Genomic DNA, 21,926 nt, shown 5'->3' on the forward strand with positions numbered 1-21,926 from the left:
GAGCAGTCATGGTGCAGAAATGATGATCTCGGTGAAGCAGTGATGATGATGATGATCTCAACAGTAAGAAGAGGATTGGTGTCTTGGTCTTGGAGTGGCTTGACAGGTCAAGGGTCATGATCATGGTATTTGTCAACCCGAATCTCTATAAGAAGAACTTTGAGTGGGTTTTCCTCTCCAAGAGGGAGAGGTTTTGGCCCTAGCATAAAGCCAACATCATGTGTTCTTGTCCCTTTGTTTTCGGTGGCTATTTGATGAACTAAGAAGACACACTCTAATAATAATAATGATTGAAAATTGTGCTAAGAAGTAAAGTTAAACACCTCAAAAATAGTTATCATGAAAGAAGAATCTCATTAACTCTAAATGCCCTAGATTCTTCAACACCCCTGCCTTAAGCCAAAGGGGTGCTTGTGAGCCCAAGCATCATTTTGAAATTTTCAAACTTTTACCTTCCGAGTGGTTTGGTAAAGATGTTTATAGTTTGCTCATTTTTGAAACAATGTCTTAAATTAATAGTCTTGGCTTCTACATGATATCGAACCAAATAATATTGTGTTATGTGTTTGGTTCGATCATGGAATCTGGGATTTTTGACCAACTTTATTGCAAAAGTGTTGTCGACCAAAAGAGGAGTAGAATTCACTGTTTCTCCTACAAATCTTCGAGTATTTTCCTAATCCACACAGTCTTCTTTGTTGCTTTTACAATTGCCACGTATTCAACCTCTATCATGGAATCTACTAGAATTGATTGTTTCCATGACCTCCAAGAGACAGTTGTTGATCCAAGGCTCATGAGATAGTTTGAAGTCGACACTCCATTTTCTTTGTCTCTATCAAAATATGACTCTGAATATCCAATCAAATTGAATCTAAGTTGCACTAAAATTGATACAGGAACAGATATGAATACAGGGTTTGAAACGGATACAACAAATTTTCAAAAAATGTGGATACGATACGGCAAGGAAATGGCACTCACACACACATGTAAAAACAAAAAGATTATATATATATAACAAAATAATAATTTCATATATATATTCATCTTTTAGAATCTAGATTCTATATCTAAGAATACATAATCATCATCATCAATTCAACACAAGCATTGTCATCATCATCAGTGATTGTTATAACATTCAATATATTATCAAGTTTTTGTTTCAAATTTCAATTATCAACATGACAACATCATCGCCAAAATTACTAATGCACACTACATAGTACAAAATACAAAATGAACTATGACTAATATTCTACTATCGGATGGCATATTATGGTATTCAATGTTCATTGTTCAAAATTTTAAAACATCATCATAAATTACATTTACATATCATCAAATATGTCTTCATCCATGAAATTAAGATCCACATCCTCTCAAGGAGTGGGATCATTGCTGCCATGTCCACTTGAAGATCCATCTATTGGTGACTCCTCATCATGCAAAGTCATATGAAACATGGCATTCAACATCATATCCAAGTCAAGCAACTTTGGTTCCACATCCCACAGTTTGGTGTGCCCAAATTTGTATTCGTCACTCTTGTGTGACAGAAGGCGAAGGTTCGAATGAACATACACCAGTTCCTCAGCCTTTTAGGAGACCAATCTATCTTGCTTCACCGAATGTATGAAGCCATATGTACTCCAGTGCCTTTCTGCTAAAGAGGAACTAGCAACCCGTGACAAGATCCTGATGGCCAATTTTTGGAAATGTAGAAGTTCCCCACCATAGTAGCTTCACCAATCAATTGGACGTAATCTGGTCTTGTCCCGCATAGAATCAATATCAACACCCAAACTCTCTAATCCCACAAAATGAGCAAACCCTGAACGAATCTAAATCTCAATTTCAGGATCTACAAAAATCTTTCTTAAATCCTTGTGAGACTTTTGGGTCTTTTTCTGGTACGATTCTTTCTGGATCACTTAGCAACTCTACAGAATAATATTTTGGATTCACTGCATAGGCCAAAAAGTGCAATGGTGTGGTCATCTTGTTCCACTTTTTGGTCAGTATAACTTTCACTTCTCTATAAAAGACTTCATTTGGGTCATTCTCCTGAGTATTATAAACACCCTTATCTTCTCTATCATGAAGTCAATGCCCTCATACACCTCTCCCAAATTAGGCATATTTGTGTCAAAATGCGTAGCAAATCCACAATTAGCTTAGTAAATGCCAAGAGGTACTCCACCCTATCCCACCATTCATCATCAATAACCAGCCTTTTCACTGTTTATGCTCTTTCAGATTGAGATTGCCTCCATTGATTCCAAAGAGAATTGCATATCATTGATTGCAATGCTTTTTTCACCTGCATAAACCTTTCAATAAATTAAAAACCATAATTGATTGAATACCTATTGTGAGCCACGAATCATGACATTTGAAAATCTAATTTACATATTTGAATTTAGAGTCATAGAAATTAGAATTTATGAAATAAACTTTAAAGTTTAGGTACCTTAAGGAGCTCCAACTTAGCATATTCCCTATAGGTGCCTTGGGACAAGTGGTGGTTTGTGATGAAATCTTGAATTTCATTTGCCTCTTCAAAAATAACTCCAATCCACCCAATTTGCTTCCCCATCTTGCTCAACATGAGGTTCAAAGAATGTACAGCACAAGGGGTCCAAAAGATGTACTAATATTTGAATTTAATAATTATGCTTGCTGCTCTACACACTGTTGCATTGTCGATTATTACCTGGATAAGATGCACTAATATTTGAATTTAATAATTATGCCTGCTGCTCTACACACTGTTGCATTGTCGATTATTACCTGGATAACATTTTTTGGCCCCACCATTTCAATTGCTTCAATCAAGATGTCAGCAATGAATTGGGAATCTTTCAGCTGCCCCTCACAGTCCACTGCCTTCAAAAACATTGCCCCCTTTGGGCTTTGAGCAATCACATTGATCAAAGGCCTATTCCTTTGATCTTTTCATCCATCAGATATGATGGGCACCCCTAAAATGCACCATGAATTATGAATGATGTTTAATTTAGCCTCCAAATATAACTTCTCAACACTCAACAATGTAGTGTGGACCTTCTCATATCCAAGGATCTTATACCTTTTTGGGGCTTCATTCACTGCTTTGATCATCTTTGCATAGTAAAAAGATCGCACAAGACTAAAGGGAAGGCCATTTGCATAAATGCATTAACCTATAGTTGTGTATGCCTTCTCTCAAGGATCGTTATTAAAATTATTTTCAAGTTGTCCCAAATTAGACCGCTTTGAACCAAGGTTGCCAATTCCATAAAAGGGAAGTGTAGGTTTTGATGAAGATGCTCCCAACCTTGTTGGTTGTTTGAATTGAGAGACAAGATTTGTCTCATTTGCTTTACCATCTTCCTCACTTGTTCTCATATAGTTTGACTATGTAAGCTTTGACTTTGCAATAAATTTTCCACCATGTATACAATATGAGTTTCGAATGATTTGTCTCTAGTGGCTTAAAATCTTTTTCCCCAAACTAGTGACCATCTTTCATTTACTATAAAATATTATATAATATAGATAGAATCCAAGGAAATTGTCATATTTGTAAAAAATGGTAGGAATTCATGAACAATTAATGCATATAATAAACATTTGATATGGTTGTCTACATATTTAAAAACTTCAATAGCTTTATGTCCTGAAGTACCAAAAATAAAGAACAAAAACAACAGGAAAAGGATATGACAAGGGTTCAAAAAGTGTTGGAAACTTGGAGGAGACATTATAATAAACAAATGTTGATAATCAATGTAGTCTAACATCAACATCTATAATAATAAGTGTAACAACATTGTCTCAGGTACACTTATTATTATAGATGTTGATGCTTTGGCCCCTTAAGAAATGTAAGAGAACTAGAATTCCAATCGATGGAAATTTATAATTGCCATTGACAATGCTAATAGATGTTGACAATTGGGAGTGCTCTTTGTGTTTTTTATATTTTTACATTTATAACTTTTAAAATTCTTTGAGTTTGAATTTGTATTTGTTAATTTTCATCTACTACAACCTTCGAATGCTCACAAAACAAAGAGAAACGCAACCCATTTGATTTTTTGTGAGCACAACTTCTCCAACCTCTCCATGCGCTGCCCATTGCATAGACTTGATGCTAGAGCACATTGGGAAGTTGGAGTGGGTGCAAGATGTTGTGCAAGAATGCAAGAAAATTACCAAGTATATTTATAATCATGCTTGGGTGTTGAACCTTATGAGGGAATTCACACAAGGTGAGCTTAGTCGTCCAACTGTCACACAGTTTGCTACAAACTTTCTTTCCCTCCAAAGCCTTTTGTATGAGTACCAAGCTTTGAGAAGAATGTTTTGTAGCCAGCGATGGGTATTTTGGAAAGATAGCACAAAACCAGAAGCATTGTCTGTGAAAGCATCTGCCTTTGGTGATAGTTTGTGGGACAAAGTCACTAAGATTGTCAGCTTCACTGAGCCCCTTGTGAAAGTCTTGAGATTGATGGATGGAGAGAAACCTGCAATGGGATATATTTATGAGGGCATGGACAAGGCCAAAGAGGCCATCAAAACTTTCTTTAAGGGAAATGAATCTAAATATCTCCCTATATGGTAAATTATTGATTCCAAGCAGGACATGCAACTACATTCACCATTGCATGCAGTAGGAGCATATCTCAATCCGAGCTTATTCTATAATGCGGAGTCTAGCACTCAAAGAGATCTCAAGGTGATGAGAGGTGTTAAGATATGCATTGAGAAGATGTTCCTGGATCAAGATATTCGGGACAAAATCAACATACAACGAGATATGTACAAGGAAGCATCTGGCATGTTTGGATTCAGCTCAAGCCAACGTCTCAAGGACAAGAAAATGCCCTGTAAGTGTAGATTGTTAGAACTTAGGTTGTAATTTTGCTAGTTCTCTTTTATATGTTTGGCATTGCAAACTGATAATCTTTGTTGTTATTTTTTTACAGCTCATTGGTGGATAGATTGTGGCACTAAGGCATCACAATTACAAGAATTCGCCATCAGAGTTCTGAGTCAACTCTGCAGTGCTTCTTCTTGTGAGCACAATTGGTCAGTGTTTGAGCACATCTACAGCAAAAAGAGAAACGGATTGGAGCATGAGAGGTTGGAGAAGTTGGTTTTAATCTACTACAACCTTCAAATGTTCACAAAACAAGTGCAACCAAAGGATACAAATCCATTTTTATAGGGTACTATTGCTTTAGAGTTTGATTGGGTTGTGGAGGAGGAGTCCCATGATTTGAGTTGGCCTGATGAAGAGACTGAGGATCACTCCAGTTTGCCATCTCAAATGGAGACTCCAGATACACTTGCCTCATAGTTGTTTCAGCCTTCTGATGTTAGCACTAGCTCCATGAGGGCTTACTGTAGGCGTAGTCGTCCATAAGTGATGAGACTCAAGATTGTTATAAACTTATGAGACAATCACTTATCATTTATGACCTATGTATTTAAATTTTGAACTTGCTGACATTTTTTATTTTAATTATGGAATCATGAGTCATTTTCTTATTCAGTATCTAAATGTTTTGCTTACAAAAATTGAATATGTTATGTTGTACTTTTATAGATATGAAATGATGTTATGAATTATTGCATATATTGTGGTTTTTATAACTTATACGAATTGGAATTATCATTAGTTTCTTTTTTGTGCTTAAAATTTACCATATTTTAACATTTTTTTGTATTTTGACAAGTCTTATATGAGTCTTATAATGGTTGTTCCCGAGTCTTATACGAGTGCCGTGACGAGTCTTATACGAGTACGAGTCATGCAACATTGATTAATATAGAAAAAGCATGTTTCTAAGGACATGACCATTTAGGAAAGGGAAATTGCCTAGGTATATAAGCAGGCCCTCATTTGTAGCAATCATCATATCATACATTCTATATATAAATATATTACTTGTCCTATAATGGATATTTACATATTTTAGATCTTCCGAGTATTTTGTTGTGTATATGAACTTTGTTAATAACATTTGGTATCAAAGTTGTTTGACCCTCTAGCCGCTCAACCATTGCATAGAGTTAGTCTAATCCAAGCCTTTGGCCATCAACTCGTCGTCAAGTTTGTTGTTGTTCAATTGAGTCTTTTCACCAGACAACGTTTGGAGGTTCTCCATTTTGCTATTAGGCCTTTGGCCATTAAAAAAAGAAAAAATAATAAAAATAAAAATATATATATTTTATATATACATAGAGAAAGAAAATATTTAAAAAAAAGAGTTAAAAAGAAAGACAAAGAAAAAAGGAGTCCAAAAAATAAAATTTAAAAGTATATATATACGAGAAATATATTATAAGGAAAAATTATTATATATACTTCAAAAAAATATTTAAAAGAAAATTCATTAAAAAATATTATATATAAAAAGTTAGTAGAAAAATAAAAAAAAATAAAAGGTGTAGCTCGAGCAGGTGCCACCGAGCCAGTAGTCGTCGCACCCTTCCTACACTGGCAGCCTCCAGTGATCAAATTTGAAGGGTTGGACTTAATTCCAATTAGAAGGGCATATATTCATACATCCATAATGAAAAACTAAAAATAATAATACATTTCAATTGGCAATAGTATATTATCTTAATATTTCATTTTCAATCATGTTTAATGTGCCTCTAGGCACAAAAATTCCTAACACACATGCATTACATCTACAAATATATAATCATCTTAATGATTTTTATATTTTTTTGGATATTTTTATAAGATTATTACCATGTTGAAAATGATAAATGAAAAGTTCATATTTACTTGACCATGGTGCACATAGAAAGCATGGATTCTTTGATTAGTCATTATCATAGCATTTTATTTTGGTCCTCAACCTACACCACAACCTGACAAACTAACCATTTCTTGAGGTTAAAAGTTAAAGCATAATAAATTTGAATAAAATTACTCAAAGTTACCAAAACATGAAGTAGCTTCCGACCTACTTTTAAATTTGTATAGAAGGGTGAACCATGTGTACCTTTACATTTAGTACTTTGATCGGAAGGACTTGAAAGAGTTCGATAGTTGGACCATGCCTTTTTCAACAGGCCATGGAGAATGTTTTTGGGTTATAAAGTAATGTTACCGCTTTATAGAGTTTAGAAGATTGTTTTGAAATGAGTAGCTTAAGCTTTCATCTCAGCTAGGATCCTTATTATCTTGTGAGTTATAAGGATCCTTATTATCTGTATATTTTTAATAGTCACTTAAATTTATTGAACAACATAAAAGGAATTTCCACCGTATTGCAATTTTGACACCAAACATTAAGGTGATCACAATCTTGTGATGTGAATTTCCTCTTGATAATGTGATGCCCAATTTCCCATTGCAATAATTTTTTAGATGTGTTCCTTGTGCTCCTCCTCCTTTTTCCTAATGTTTTTGTGTTAAATTTTGGTATGTTCTATGCTTAGAGCAATTTACTTCATTTTTCATATAACCCCAATGACAATATTCAGATTAGCAATCACATCAGCATGATAGTAAAGTGCAGATAGAACATAAACATAAACAGTGGAAGACAAGCCAAGACAAGAGGACACAAGATGTGGCACCAGCCAGGGACAAACCCCAATGTGGGGAAACCCTTGATCAATTCTTCTTATAATCTTCAATAGTTCAGCAGAGAGAGAGATAGTACAAATATACAAATCTGAGATTTTATGACAACAGTAGAAAGTACATCATTCTGCTAATGATGACAGTTCAAAGATGCAGCCCTGAATTCTCATGACAGTCTTCAATCAGTCATTAAGAGTGTTGTAGCATATCCTTTGAGTTCATCAATCTAGTAGCCCTTGTTGCAACATGTTAGCACTGAGGTTTGCTGCATTATAGGTTATGGCAAGTCCTGTAGCAGTAGTTCCACCACACAGTCAGGAGACAAGTCCTTTTAGGACTGTAGTATACCTTGAAGATCCTTCTCTCATGCTACACTGCCTTCTAAAGGTGTTGTCCACCCTTGACAGCCCTTAACTCAACCTCTAGTTGTGTGTTATGGCCTGTGGCCTAGCACAACAGCTAGCTGTAGCTTTCTGCTTGCCCAAATGATATTCAAATGGCAACATTTTCTTCCTGAAGATCTCAGCCTAGCTGTCTACTCTTAGCAGCACCCAAACACATAACCTATTCTTCCCTATGCTGACTTGAAGGCAGACTTCTCCAATGCAATGCTTCTCCTTATGACTGTAACTTCCAGCCTTGCTAACAACCCTTTAATTCAAGCCTTAAGGCTGCCTTATTTGCCACGCTGTCACCTACAGCACACAAAGATTTCCACGTTGTCCATCTAGTCTTCTTCATGTTGTCAACAGGCTTCAATTAGCTGTGTTAGGGTCTCTCCTTGGCTGCAGTTTAGATGTCTCCCTTGACTGCATATTAGGCCTTTCTTAACTGCAGTTAAGGCCTCCTTTAGTCAGCGGATTAGGGCCACCTTTGGACAGCAGATTAAGGGCTTCTTCATACTGCGTATTGGTGTTCCTCTTGACAGCTACAGGTCTCCTTTTTAACTGCGGCCAAACCTCCTCACAAGACATGACTGTGGCTAGGGCTTCATGACTGCAGCTAGAGCTTCATGACTATGGCTAGGCTTTATTAACTGCGTCTAGAGCTTCAATAACTTGGACTGCGTATAAGTCCCCTCCATGACTGCGGCTTGATCTCCTTCAATCTGCGTCTAGAACTCTTCCCTCACTGCGGCTAGGGCACCTTGTCTTGCTGTGTTTAGGGCTTCTTCATGACTGTGCCTTGATCTCCTTTAGAACAACAGTTAGGGCATCTTCCTTTAGGACTGCGGCTAGGGCTCTCCCTCTAGACCTCTCTTTCCACCAAAACCCAAATGAGTGGAGAGAGATCACAAGAGATGTGTGTCAAATGACTAGAGGTCACCTCTATTTATAATGCAACATTGAGGTTGAGCTGGGGTTATTTGCTTGCTGGCCGACCTTGACAAATTGTCAAATAACACAAATAAATTCATATCTCCATAAATACATGTCGGAATCGGATGATCTTTAGATCAATCCTACACCTCTTAGAGAGAGGAATCCAAGAAAAATATCAGTTGTCGTAAATAAGATGACCCACATGGAGTTTGGCCCTAGTTGCCAATTTTAACACTCCCTCTCAACTAAGGAGAACTCCATCTGTTAATCCATCTGCTAGTCCATACTATCTTTGCCATCAATGCGGTGCCCTACACTGCTCTGCTCTGCTGAAATATGAAGAAGAAGAAGTGACCGAGAATGTATCATACCATTCTCTACTGACCCGAAGTCAATCCCAAATAGAGAGTATCTCATACCACTCTTACTGATCCGAAATCAGTTCCAAATAAAGAGAGTGTCTCATTGCACTCTCACTGACTTGAAGTCAGTTCCAATTGATCCCAGATCAATATCATCCTAACATAGGGAGTATGGTACCACACAATGCGTCCATTGGTAGTACTATGGTCCCTATCCTCATTTCCCTATTCATTGGCCAGATGAGAGGTACTTCCCATGAATCCGAGACTGCATGGGTAGGATGTCTAGCAAGAGAAGGATGAACCACTCATCCTAACTACATGTCGCCATGGGGTATCCTAGGGGAAGGCTGAACCACTCACCCTATGATTGTGTCTCAGCAGGAGAAGGATGAACCACTCATCCTGCCTACATAGAAAACCACTAGGGGAAGGTTGAACCACTCACCCTATGGTTGCTCATTGCTCCAAGAAGTACCCCATGCCCCCCCGAAGCTCCCAGAGTTCAATATCCATATCATACAGGACCCTCAAGAGAGGTCTCTCCATGACTCCTAGTCGTTCTCGGAAAGTCAAAAAATTGACCTTTACCAGGGACTTCATCAAAATATCGCCAACTTGCACATCATTCCCAATGTGATGGGGCCTTATTGCTCCTCATTGTACCATATCCCAGATAAAGTGGTACTTGATGTCTATATGCTTGGAGTGATCATAGAACACGGGATTCTTCAACAATCGAATCCCACTCTGCTTGTCACAGAAGATCACGGTGGTATCCAACACGTGTCCAAACAGCTCACTGAAGAGCTTCTCCAACCAGACAGCTTCACACGAGGCCATACTCACAGTTATGTATCCGGCCTCAGCAATGCTCAAAGCAACCGACCTATGCTTCCTACTCATCCAGGATATCGAAGCAGAACCCAAAGAGAAACAGCACCCATAAGTGCTTTTGCGATCCTCCACACTGCTTGCCCAATCAACATCAAAATAACAATGCAGCCTCACAACTCTTGCAGTGTATCTCAGTCCATGAGTGATTGTGCCCCGAAGATATCTCAGAAGATTCTTGGCACCAATCCAATGTGAGTGATGAGGCTCAGCCATATGTTGGTTCAACATGCTAACTGCAAAACATATATCTGGACGAGAGTTCACCAAGAACATCAACGCTACTATGAGTTGACAAAACTCAGAGGCATTTCCCAATTCATGTCCAGCAACACTACCACATAACTTCTTAAAGTTAAGTACCATCGGGGTAGTCACGGGCTTGCAGTCCACCATTTCAAATTCGGAATCCAACTCCCTCTTACTTTTGCCAGTGAGAGGGTCTGTACCTATCAGAAAGAGGTCGTCCTCATAAGGTACCAATATGAGAGGTCTATTATCCACAACCTTAAGCCAAAGGTTTGGATTGGCTTCACTCCTAGTGAATCTCAGCTTTATCAGATAGTTGTCAATCCTCTTACACCAAACCCAGGGTGCTTGCTTCAAACTATAGAGAGCTTTCTTCAACCGGCATACATGAGATTCCCGATCATGAATCTTAAACCCCTTCGGTTGTTCCACATCTGTGGTCTTACTATTACATGAAGGGAATGGTCCTCTTGTAAGCTTTCCTACGATATATCTTGGACATGTACCTTCATGCTCTTCTTTGAATTGAGGCATCCCTGACACCATCTGTCTCACATCGGGTAGGGCCTTACAATGAAGATGGGCAGACCTCCAGTGCCACTGAAGAGATGTGTCACATGACATGGTCCCCAATGGACTTCCTGCAACTTGATACAAAGTGCCAACCCTGAACCCAAGAGTAAAAGCATTTTTAAAATTCCTTTTCCAAGCACGTACCTTTCCTTCGATGAATGCCACCTTGTAACCTTTGTCTTCCATTGCCAAAATGGGCACCAAGTTCTTCTTGAGATCAGGTACATAAAGAACTTCTTGTAAATGAATCGTGTTACCCTAATTCAATTGAAGGGTAGCATTCCCTGCACCCCTTACAGGATAGGTGGAATCGTCTCCAAGAATAATCTCCAAGTTTGTTTCCTTCTCTATTAGATTAGAGAGAGATTCCTTGTATCCGGTGAAGTGCCTTGAGGCACCACTATCAATATAAGCCAATTTCCAAGAGTCCGTAGGAGAGGTAGTGGAGAGGGCCGATATAAGATAATACTCCTTTTGCTTATCAGAAACAACATTTGATTCTTCATACTTGTAGTTCTTGGCCTTCTTGGAGGATCGACCATTTCCTTGATGTCCTACATTCCTCTTTCCTTTGCCATTGTACCTGTCATTCCTCCAATCATTGAAGTAGCCCCTGGAACGATTGTGATCATCATCATGTGATGCGCCCCTTCTATTTGGACACTCCCATGCATAGTGGCCAAACTTATTACAAGCAAAGCATCTGCCTTTCCTTCCACCCTTAGATTCGGGCTTTCCATTGAAATGACCTTTAGACCTTGCATTATTTCTCCTTTTGGCATGAGCGGAGAAAGCATTAGGGTTGCCTCTATTAGAAGGCATTTCTTGCTCCACCATCCTAGTTTCTTCTTGAATACATCTCGACATCAATTCTTCAAACCCCAGAATTCGATCATTATTGAGAATAGTGGTTCTAAATATATACCACTCAGGTAGGAGTCCTCCAAGGGTAGTGATAGTAAGTTCCCTTTCAGATATGATTTCTCCAATCGATAGAAGATCATTCTTGATCTCAGTGATCCTTAAAAAGTAGGATTGAATATCCTCGTCCTTGCCCTTCTTAATATCCTTCAACTTATTTTTCAGGAACAAAATTTGATTTGCATCACTAACCTTGAACATGCTTACTAATCTGGCGTAGATCTCCTTAGAGGTGTTTAGGTCAGAGATGTAGGCCAGCAAACGCTTGTCAATGGAATCTCTGATAATCTTCTTCGCTTTGACTTCACCCTTGGTGTACTTGTTCTTTGTAGCAGCCGGTGCACTTGATGGAGGCTCAGGGATTTTACCCTTCACATAATCCAACACTTCTTATTCTTCCAATGTCAGATCAAGAGACATCTTCCATCCATGATAGTCAGACTTTACAAGGAGCTTGTCTTCAGCCAAGAAGAGGGATGAGGAACCCATTCAGCGTTTGACCTTGTCCAATTGTCTTTGGTGATTGCTCTTTCACTCTTGCTTGGGCTTTGTCTTCATCTCAGCTCCGATACCATGTTAAATTTTGGTATGTTCTATGCTTAGAGCAATTTACTTCATTTTTCATATAACCCAATGACAATATTCAGATTAGCAATCAAATCAGCATGATAGTAAAGTGCAGATAGAACATAAACATAAACAATAGAAGACAAGCCAAGACAAGAGGACACAAGATGTGGCACCAGCCAGGGACAATCCCCAATGTGGGGAAACCCTTGATCAATTCATCTTATAATCTTCAATAGTTCAGCAGAGAGAGAGATAGTAAAAATATACAAATCTAAGATTTTATGACAGCAGTAGAAAGTACATCATTCTATTAATGATGACAGTTCAAAGATGTAGCCCTAAATTCTCATGGCAGTCTTCAATCAATCATTAAGAGTGTTGTAGCATATCCTTTGAGTTCATCAATCTAGTAGCCCTTGCTGCAACATGTTAGCATTAGGGTTTGCTGCATTATAGGTTATGGCAAGTCGTGTAACAGTAGTTCCACCACGCAGTCAGGAGACAGTCCTTTTAGGACTGTAGTATACCTTGAAGATCCTTCTCTCATGCTACATTGCCTTCTAAAGGTGTTGTCCACCCTTGACAACCCTTAACTCAACCTCTAGTTGTGTGCTATGGCTTGTGGCCTAGCACAATAGCTAGTTGTAGCTTTCTACTTGCCCAAATGATATGCAACATTTTCTTCCTAAAGATCTCAACCTAGTTGTCTACTCTTAGCAGCACCCAAACACATAACCTATTCTTCCCTATGCTGACTTGAAGGTAGACTTCTCCAATGCAATGCTTCTCCTTATGTTTGTAACTTCCAGCCTTGCTAACAGCCCTTTCATTCAAGCCTTAAGGTTGCCTTATTTGCCACACTGTCACCTAAAGCACACAAAGATTTCCACGTTGTCCATCTAGTCTTCTTCACGTTGTCAATAGGTTTCAATTAGATGCGTTAGGGTCTCTCCTTGGTTGCGGTTTAGATGTCTCCCTTGCCTACGTATTAGGCCTTTCTTAACTGCAGTTAAGGCCTGCTTTAGTTAGCAAATTAGGGCCACCTTTGGACAGTAGATTAACAGCTTCTCCATACTGCGTATTGGTGTTCCTCTTGACAGCTACAGGTCTCCATTTTAACTGCGGCCCAACCTCCTCACAAGACATGACTACGGCTAGGGCTTCATGACTGCAGCTAGGGCTTCATGACTGCGGCTAGGCTTTATTAACTGTTAGGGCTTCATTAACTTGAATTGCGTATATGTCTCCTCCATGACTGCGGCTTGATCTACTTCAATCTACGTCTAGATCTCTTCCCTCACTGCGGCTAAGGCACCTTGTCTTGTTGCATTTAGAGCTTCTTCATCACTGTGCCTTGATCTCCTTAGAACAACAGTTAGGGCATCTTCCTTCAGGACTGCGGCTAGGGCTCTCCCTCTAGACCTCTCTTTCCACCAAAACCGAAACGAGTGGAGAGATCACAAGAGATGTATGTGTCAAATGACTAGAGGTCACCTCTATTTATAATGCAACATTGAGTTTGAGCAGGGGTTATTTGCTTGTTGGCCGACCTTGACAAACTATCAAATAACACAAATAAATTCATATCTCCATAAATACATGTCGGAATTGGATGATCTTTAGATCAATCCTACACCTCTCGGAGAGAGGAATCCAAGAAAAATATCAGCTACCATAAATAAGATGACCCACATGGAGTTTGGCCCTAGTTGCCAATTTTAACATTTTGCTACACTTAATGCTAATTTTGGGTAGCATCGAATGTGCTCTAGCCACAAAATTTGGTAGAGAGGTTGGGGCACATGAGATCTCCAATACCCAAAAAGGATTTGGGCAGATTCTAAATAGATCAGGAAATATTAAAATAATTAATATTTTTAATGGAGTCCCTAAGTCTAAACTTAGGGAAAATAAAATATTAATGTGTATTAATATGAATCTGTGTTAGAGTGGTCCAAAAGACATGGATCAAGCCAGATCTACTCTTAGCCATTGATTAGGGACTTAATCTCCGACGTTGAGATATTAACAGGAAAAGTATAAGAGGAGGCTTGGGGGTCACTTGGAGAATACACCAGAATAATCAGTGATTCTATTCTCTAGAGCGGGGTTTGCTAAGAGAGATAGAATCAGTGATCAAGATAGCAGCTGAGGGGCATTGAGTACAAAGAAGCAGAGAAGGCAAAGATTGTGTAAGGTGAGCAGCGCAACAGCCAAGGAGAGTGACGCAGAGCCAGCAAGGGCTCACACAGGGCCACACAGAGGCAGCCAAGTGTTTCGCAGAGCACCAGAGAAGCCAGTGTGTCTGCCGCAGAGGCCCAGAAAGCTGACATAGGGGCTCCTGGGACTGATGCATGCCAAGAAAGGCTGACGCAGGACCAGCATGAGACAGAGAGGGGTTGACGTAGTCTAGATTGGGCAAACATTGGCGTTGTAGAGCAATTTTGTGCTGAGGAGCTGCTGGAAGGATTTTCTGGGGTTTCAGCCAGGAGATTTCTCTCAAACTCTGAGATATAGCTACTAAGGAAATTCTCTGTTGGGTAGGCCAGTTTCGACACCCAGATTGTACTCTGATATTGCTTAATAAGAAAACTCTCAAATAGCTGCACCAATTTTCTTGCATTGGGTTTTTCCAAGGACATTGGTCCAAAAATAATGGTATCATGTGGTGTGTTTGTTCTTGTTTCTTTTATTTGTTGATCTGTAATATGTTGAGCATGCACTTGTGTTTATTTTCAGTATTTACTTTGTAAATAATTTGTTAAAGAAAAATAACAAGTAGGTAGGAATAAATCAGAAAAAGTGCATGAAGGGTTTCTAAACTAAGTAAACTTAGAAACTTCAACATGGTATTAGAGTGTGATTGCAGATCACAGGAGGACTAAGAGACATCAAGTGAGCGGAGCAATAGCAGCAAAAAACAGTTGTCCCAAGGTGACAGAAGTTGTTTCTAGCAACACAGAAGCCAAGAAGTGTGATGCAGAGCCACGCAGAAGAAGTCCGGAGCTACGCAGAGCCTCGGAGGGGCCAGCGATGCTGACGCAAAGGGCCAGAGGGCTGACGTAGGGCATCCTAGGGCTGACACAGACCCATCTGGGGTGACGCAGAGCCAGCGTGAGGTAGAGAGGGGCTGACGCAATTCACAGAGAGGCAGTTGCTGGAGTCTACAAGGCTGCAGAAATATTACAGAGTGGAGCTAGTGAGGTACTGTAGTCAGAGCAAGGCCAGAGGATTTGTTATCGAGGGTTTCTAGCCGAGGAACCTGGATCAGCAATGCAGTTGCACAAGACGATCAGAGTAGGGGGCATCTCGACAAGCAGTAGAAGGATTTCCAAGAGGGAAATCAAGACTCAAAGGGAGTCCAGAAGAGAACTTCCAAACGGGAAATAGACTTAGAGGAGTCGAACAGAGAACTTCCAAGAGGGAAGTAGAGGAGCGTCATGGCACTACACGGGGTAAGAGACCAGGATAGACAAGACGAAGCATCGAAGGCCAGAATCTTATTAGTGCTTGACAGGAATCATCTCAAAAACTTCGCCTTGAAGGTTATAGCTATCCCAGTCGACCCCAATGATAACGACAAGTACGAAGAGGCGATGGTGAGGGCCAAGTGCATTATCCTTGATGGGGTCAAGGATCATGTGGTACCACATATAGCCGAGAAGGAAACAATAGTTGAGATGTGGGAGGCTCTCAAGAACCTGTACCAGCATACTTCTATGTAGAGAAGAATGTTGCTCGAGAACCGGATGAGGTCGTATCAGATGAAGAAAGGTCAATCAATTGACACCTTCCTCGGAGGACTGAATCAGATCTGATACCAGTTAACTGTTACAGGAGCGACACTGGATAAAGAACTTATGGTGAGGACAGCCGTGAATGCTGTCTCAAAAGATTGGGAAGTGTTTGTCCAAAGAATCCTAGGCAAAGGGACTCCCCACCTTGGGACAAGATGTGGGCAGCTCTTTGCCAGGAAGAGATCAGAGGATAGTCAAAGACAAGTCACAACAGCAAAGGGATCGAGGTCAAGCAGGAGGAGGAGGATGTGGCCCTAGCATCTGAGGGAAAGCAGGATAAGCGAAAGAAGAAAGATCTCTCCAAGATCAAGTGCTTCCACTGTGGGGAGATGGGTCATTATTCGACCCAGTGTCCAAGTAAGAAGAGTAAGGGACAGTCTTCCGAGACTAAGGCAACGCCAGCACAGGCAAAGAAAGAAGTTTTAATAGACGATGATTGTACCATGAGTGCACATGCACCACTTGAGAGGAAGTGGGGAGACATAGAGTTGTAGTCAGATGGACTACAGGCGATGAGGGGTAGGATCCTTGAGGTACCCAGGCTCTTGGATTAGACCTTGCTATGGGAGCCCCGACGAGGAGTAGCAACATTCGTTGAGTGGGTAGAGGCGGATGTGGATGGAGCAGCAGAGAGAGCTACAGTGCAGGAGTGTTGAGACAACGCAGAGCTAGCAAGTTCCAGCAATGCGAGAGGCACAGGAGTGTTGCACCAGTGCAGGAAGGCACAGAGAGGTGTGCAACGGTGCGAGATGCAGGGAGGTATTGCAGCAGCGCAGAGGTCAGAGAGAGGGAGCACTTGTCAGCGACAGAGAGAGCTTCAGCATCAGTGGGTATTTCTAGCCCAATAGGGAGGTCAGTTCGGAGATCAGTTACTTACTTCTCAGTAACTAAGTTGAAGTGCAACAGTGAGCAGCACGATGCAGCATGAGAGGAGGTGCAGTGCAGATGTAGTGCTGGGAGAAAGGACCACCAGCAGCACGGATGCAGAGGGAGCTGTCGTACAGATGTAGCAGTGGCAACGGCATAACCATGGGCAGCAGTACAGGAGGAAACAGTGCAGAGGATGGTGGGCAGGTATGCCTAGCATCAGCACAGGTACCGATGCTGGAAGATCAGAGTAAAATTCAGTGAGGGATATTGCTAGAGCACAGTCCTCGCTAAGAGGGAGTGTTGATTTGGGGTAGCATCGAATGCGCTCTAGCCACGAAATTTGGTGGAGGTTGGGGCACATGAGATCTCCAATACCCAGAAAGGGTTTGGGCAGATTCTAAATAGATCAGGAGACATTAAAATAATTAATATTTTTAATGGAGTAAAAATAAAATATTAATGTGCATTAATATGAATCTGTGTTAAGAGTGGTCCAAAACACATGGATCAAGCCAAATCTAATCTTAGCCGTTGATTAGGGACTTAATCTTAGCCGTTGAGATGTCAACAGAAAAAGTATAAGAGGAGGCTTGAGGATCATTGGAGAATACACCAGAGTGATCAGTCATTCTATTCTCTAGAGCGGGATTCGCTAAGAGAGATAGAATCAGTGATCGGGAGAGCAGCTGAGAGGCATTGAGTACAGAGAAACAGAGAAGGCAAAGATTGTGTCGGGTGAGCAGCACAGTAGCCAAGGAGAGTGATGCAGAACCAACAAGGGCTCAGGCAGGGCCACGCAGAGGCAGCCAAATGCTACGCAGAGCACCAAAGAGGCCAGTGTGTCTGACGCAGAGGCCCAAAAAGCTGACGCAGGGCCTCCTGGAGCTGACGCAGGGGCAATGTGAGACACAGAGGGGCTGACATAGTCCAGATTGGGCAGACGCTGGGGTTGCACAGCAGTTTTGTGCTAAGGAGCTACCGGAAGGATTTTTAGGGGTTTCAGCTAGGAGATTTCTCTCAAACTGTGAGGTATAGCTGTTAAGGAAATTCTTTGTTGGGTAGGCCAGTTTCGGCACCTGAATTGTACTTTGATATTGCTTAATAAGAAACCCCTCAGATAGTTGCATCAATTTTCCCGCATTAGGTTTTTTCGGGGACATTGGTCCAAAACTAATGGTGTCATGTGGTGTGTTTGTTGTTGTTTCTTTTTGTTGCCGATCTGTAATATGTTGAGCATGCACTAGTGTTTATTTTTAGTATTTACTTTGTAAATAACTTGTTAAAGAAAAATAACAAGTAGTTAGGAATAAATCAGAAAAAGTGCACGAGGATTTCTAAACTAAGTAAACTTAGAAACTTCAACACTTGAACTTTTTTTCCTTTAAAATGTTTTTGTTACACTTAGCTTATCTACATGAAATGATGCTTCCTTGCAGCATATCATTTGTGAAAATCAAATTGGAGTGAAGCATAACAAAGCTCCACTTTAACCACCCAAGCCATTTTGTTTGTCAAAGTGCTCCAAATCCAAATAAAAAAACAATTCACCCATGTCCACATAATATTCCACCTAATTCAATTGAAAAATATACTAGCAAATTAGTTTTTGGAATTTTCTTCATATGATCATTTTTCCCTTTATATTAAGGTGATCTAATAATCTGCTAGCTAATCTCACCTAGCAGCACTTTTTGATTTGAAATCATCGCGTCCACTAATGTATGAAACTAGTGGGATTAACAACACTTTTAACCATTCAAGTGATTTTATGTGCAAAAATGTTAAAAAAGCTTCACCCTGTACACACACTGCACCTAAATCAATTGAGCAATATAAAATCTGGGGAAAACTTAAACCTAAATCAATTGAACAATATAAAACTGGCAGAGGCTTTTAAAAAAGAAAAGTAAATAGGCCTTTCTCAAGTGCAGTCGCTCTTGGAAGTGACAATCTTGATTCATGTTTGATGCATTTTTCTTGCAATACAATCAAAACCCTCATGCCGAAGGGGCTGACCCATGTGTTCAACACCTTCACCTGCTCCTCCTCGCCACACTAAAACTAAATAAATCAGAACATAGTTATATGAAAACAGCGAATGCCTCTGTGCATCTTGAGCGTGACTTGAATTGTTGGAGAGGAATCCAAATAGAGATATATAGTGTAAGGGAGTTTGGAATGTTGTATTCCAGAAGCGGAAGGAATATTTTTTGACCAGCCATAAGCATATGTGTGCCACCGTAGATAATCGGGAAATTTTTTCGGCAGGCTGCAACCTTTCACAAAACATTTTATCATATTATTTAATTTTTTTTAAAACTAGTAGAAATAGAGATTTAAATTTTTTTTTTACGTGTAATTTTATCTTCACGCTCTTGGGATGTGCTAGAGCCCTCTTGATGGGCTGTGACAGGTTCAATTTTGAACCATGGCCACCTCTTCTGTGCCATCCACAACCAGCTTCTCCACAGCCGCAACCATCAAATCGCAGTGCTGCTCTGTGAAATCGTCACCGCTGCAACCATACGAATCGTAGCGTTGTTGTACTCCTTCAATCACCACCGCCATGGTAAGCAAGCCACAAACATTATCCGTGCAAAATTGTTCCATCGGCCGTAGGATTCGACAGTTCTCGGTACACGTTACAGGAACATTGCTGGAGGTTTGCGCTGGAATATATCCATAACATAATCCATTATACCCGAAGTTGGAATTTAATCAAACATAAATACTATATAAGAAGGTACCTGTTCACACATCGTCTGTATATAAATTTCGTACGGCCTGTTGCAATCATATTTTCTGGAATATGGGCCCGTACATCGTTGTCAATAACCGTACCTCCAAAGGTCACGACTAGTGCGTTCAAGGAGTGTCTTAATTTGATTACATAGAAAGTCAATAATCATATATAGAATTCATAAAAGAAGTGAACAAGATTACGTTAAAACTGAATAATTAAATAAATGTTCAGAAATTATATTAAAAAAAGAAGACAAGCATAAAGTGGACAGATATATACGAGGGAAAGCAAAGTGTTACAATTGGAACTAGATTATGTTACTATTAAAACTGAATAATAAAATAAGGCTCAGAAATTGTATTAAAAAGGGAGAAAATATAAAGTGGGCATAAATATATGTGAGAGGAAGCGGAGTATTACAATTGAAAAGAAAATATATGTAAAAGGAAATCCAAATAACGGTTAAGTATAAAATATATATATTAATAAATATTTCTAGTATTTCAGCAGTCTGCACCTCTACAACAAATTGCCATCTAAAGAAAAGAAAGACACAAAAGGTATGAAATGGGGATATGCATATCCACAAAGACATAAGCATGGGAAGAAACAAAAACTACCTCAAAAGCTGCCACCTGCCCTGCATTACAAGCTAGTTCCTGTTCTGTATGCGACAAAGACATTAGCTTTCGTTCATCAACAATCCTGCTCAATTCAGTAACCATTGTCACATGCTTTGAAACATTTCCATGCATCTTCTTGTACTCGGGATAATTGTCGACAAATTTGGCCATGTCCTCTGCATTTGAACAATCAGTTTCTCATATTTCCATCAAAAAGATAGAAGAGTACAGGTTATAAATACCATTCTTGTTGCCATGAAAATTGTATGTCTAATTAGGTGAAATCCATCCAGGAATACTATCTTCTAAAGTAACAAAATACTCAGTTGCAAACATGCCTAGTGTCTGGATATTCTGGTTGCTCTTTGCCTTCTGCTGGAATTCGTCCACCATACGTTTTATATTCATTCCAAGATCACCAAAATTCTCAAACATGTTTGCTTTAAAGAACGTATCTTGTTCTGATGAAAGCACTACCTCCTATTACAGCAAACATTAAGCTTAGATATCTTATGCATGAAACACAAAACATAAACAATCAGTGAACTAAAAAGTAAAGTTGAAACTGAAAATCAAACCTGCTGATCTTTGGGAACTTTAATGAAAGTTCTTAAATCCACTTTATTATCTTTGATCTCCAAAAGTTCATGCACCATTGCCTGAAGATAAAAGAGAAAAGGTGCCTTAAGACAGAATCATGAGGAGGTTTTGTTACTTTGTACAATTAATAGCATGCTTCGCACAAATATGGACTGTAATAGCTACTGCTTAAATGCAATCCAACTAAATTAAAGAGGTGCAATTTGCCAAGGAATTACCTGATAAGTCCACTGATTCAGTAAGGGGGTAACTGGATCATCCCGTCTATCAAGTATCAAAAGCAGTGGAGAAATTTCTGATCTTCGGAAGTCAAAAAGTGCACTCTCCTCTTCATACATGAGTTTCTGCAAAAAACCAGCTATACATAAAGAGCTAATATTCTTTTGAAATAAGGTAGTATCCAACAATCAAATTGTACAACTACTGGAAGCAAACAAATGTTTCACACTGACTGAATACTATTCCAAAATGAACAGAGCTTTCATGTTCACAATTTGCGTACAGCAGTTTCTTGTGCAATCCTTCTAGCAATATCTGAGCTCCGCTGAAATCGAATGATGGGCCGACGTTTGAGTGCCAAGAACACTGCAGATATGCCATCACGCACTCTATCACAAAAGAGCTGGGTGCTCTGGGGATCTGCAACTGAAGGAAGCATATAAATATAATTTGAGGGCATATTGAGCGTGAAATGATAAGGATCCATGGAAACAAAATCAGCATAGAATTCCTGCATGCACAGATTCATGTTATCATGAGTACAATCTGTTATTTAATCACATGTCTGTAACATGAACAATTAATA

At 39.7% G+C, this 21,926-nt stretch overlaps 1 protein-coding gene across 1 annotated transcript in view; it reads right to left on the reverse strand.

Moving 5' to 3' along the window:
• LOC149242780 (vacuolar protein sorting-associated protein 45 homolog) overlaps window positions 1–21,926 on the reverse strand; it is a 163,778-nt gene that overhangs the window by 18,789 nt on the left and 123,063 nt on the right. The window contains exons 4-8 of the mRNA XM_089374317.1: window positions 21,624–21,851; window positions 21,340–21,465; window positions 21,100–21,180; window positions 20,860–21,001; window positions 20,519–20,697 (exon numbers count right to left, since the gene is read on the reverse strand). Of these exons, the coding sequence (XP_089230443.1) occupies window positions 20,519–20,697; window positions 20,860–21,001; window positions 21,100–21,180; window positions 21,340–21,465; window positions 21,624–21,851 (756 nt within the window). The remainder of the gene's footprint in view (window positions 1–20,518; window positions 20,698–20,859; window positions 21,002–21,099; window positions 21,181–21,339; window positions 21,466–21,623; window positions 21,852–21,926) is intronic.

The sequence above is a fragment of the Pinus tabuliformis genome, chromosome 8, assembly GCF_031772625.1.
Source record: "Pinus tabuliformis cultivar Carrire ecotype Pingquan chromosome 8, CPIR1, whole genome shotgun sequence".
Taxonomy (NCBI): Eukaryota; Viridiplantae; Streptophyta; class Pinopsida; order Pinales; family Pinaceae; genus Pinus; species Pinus tabuliformis.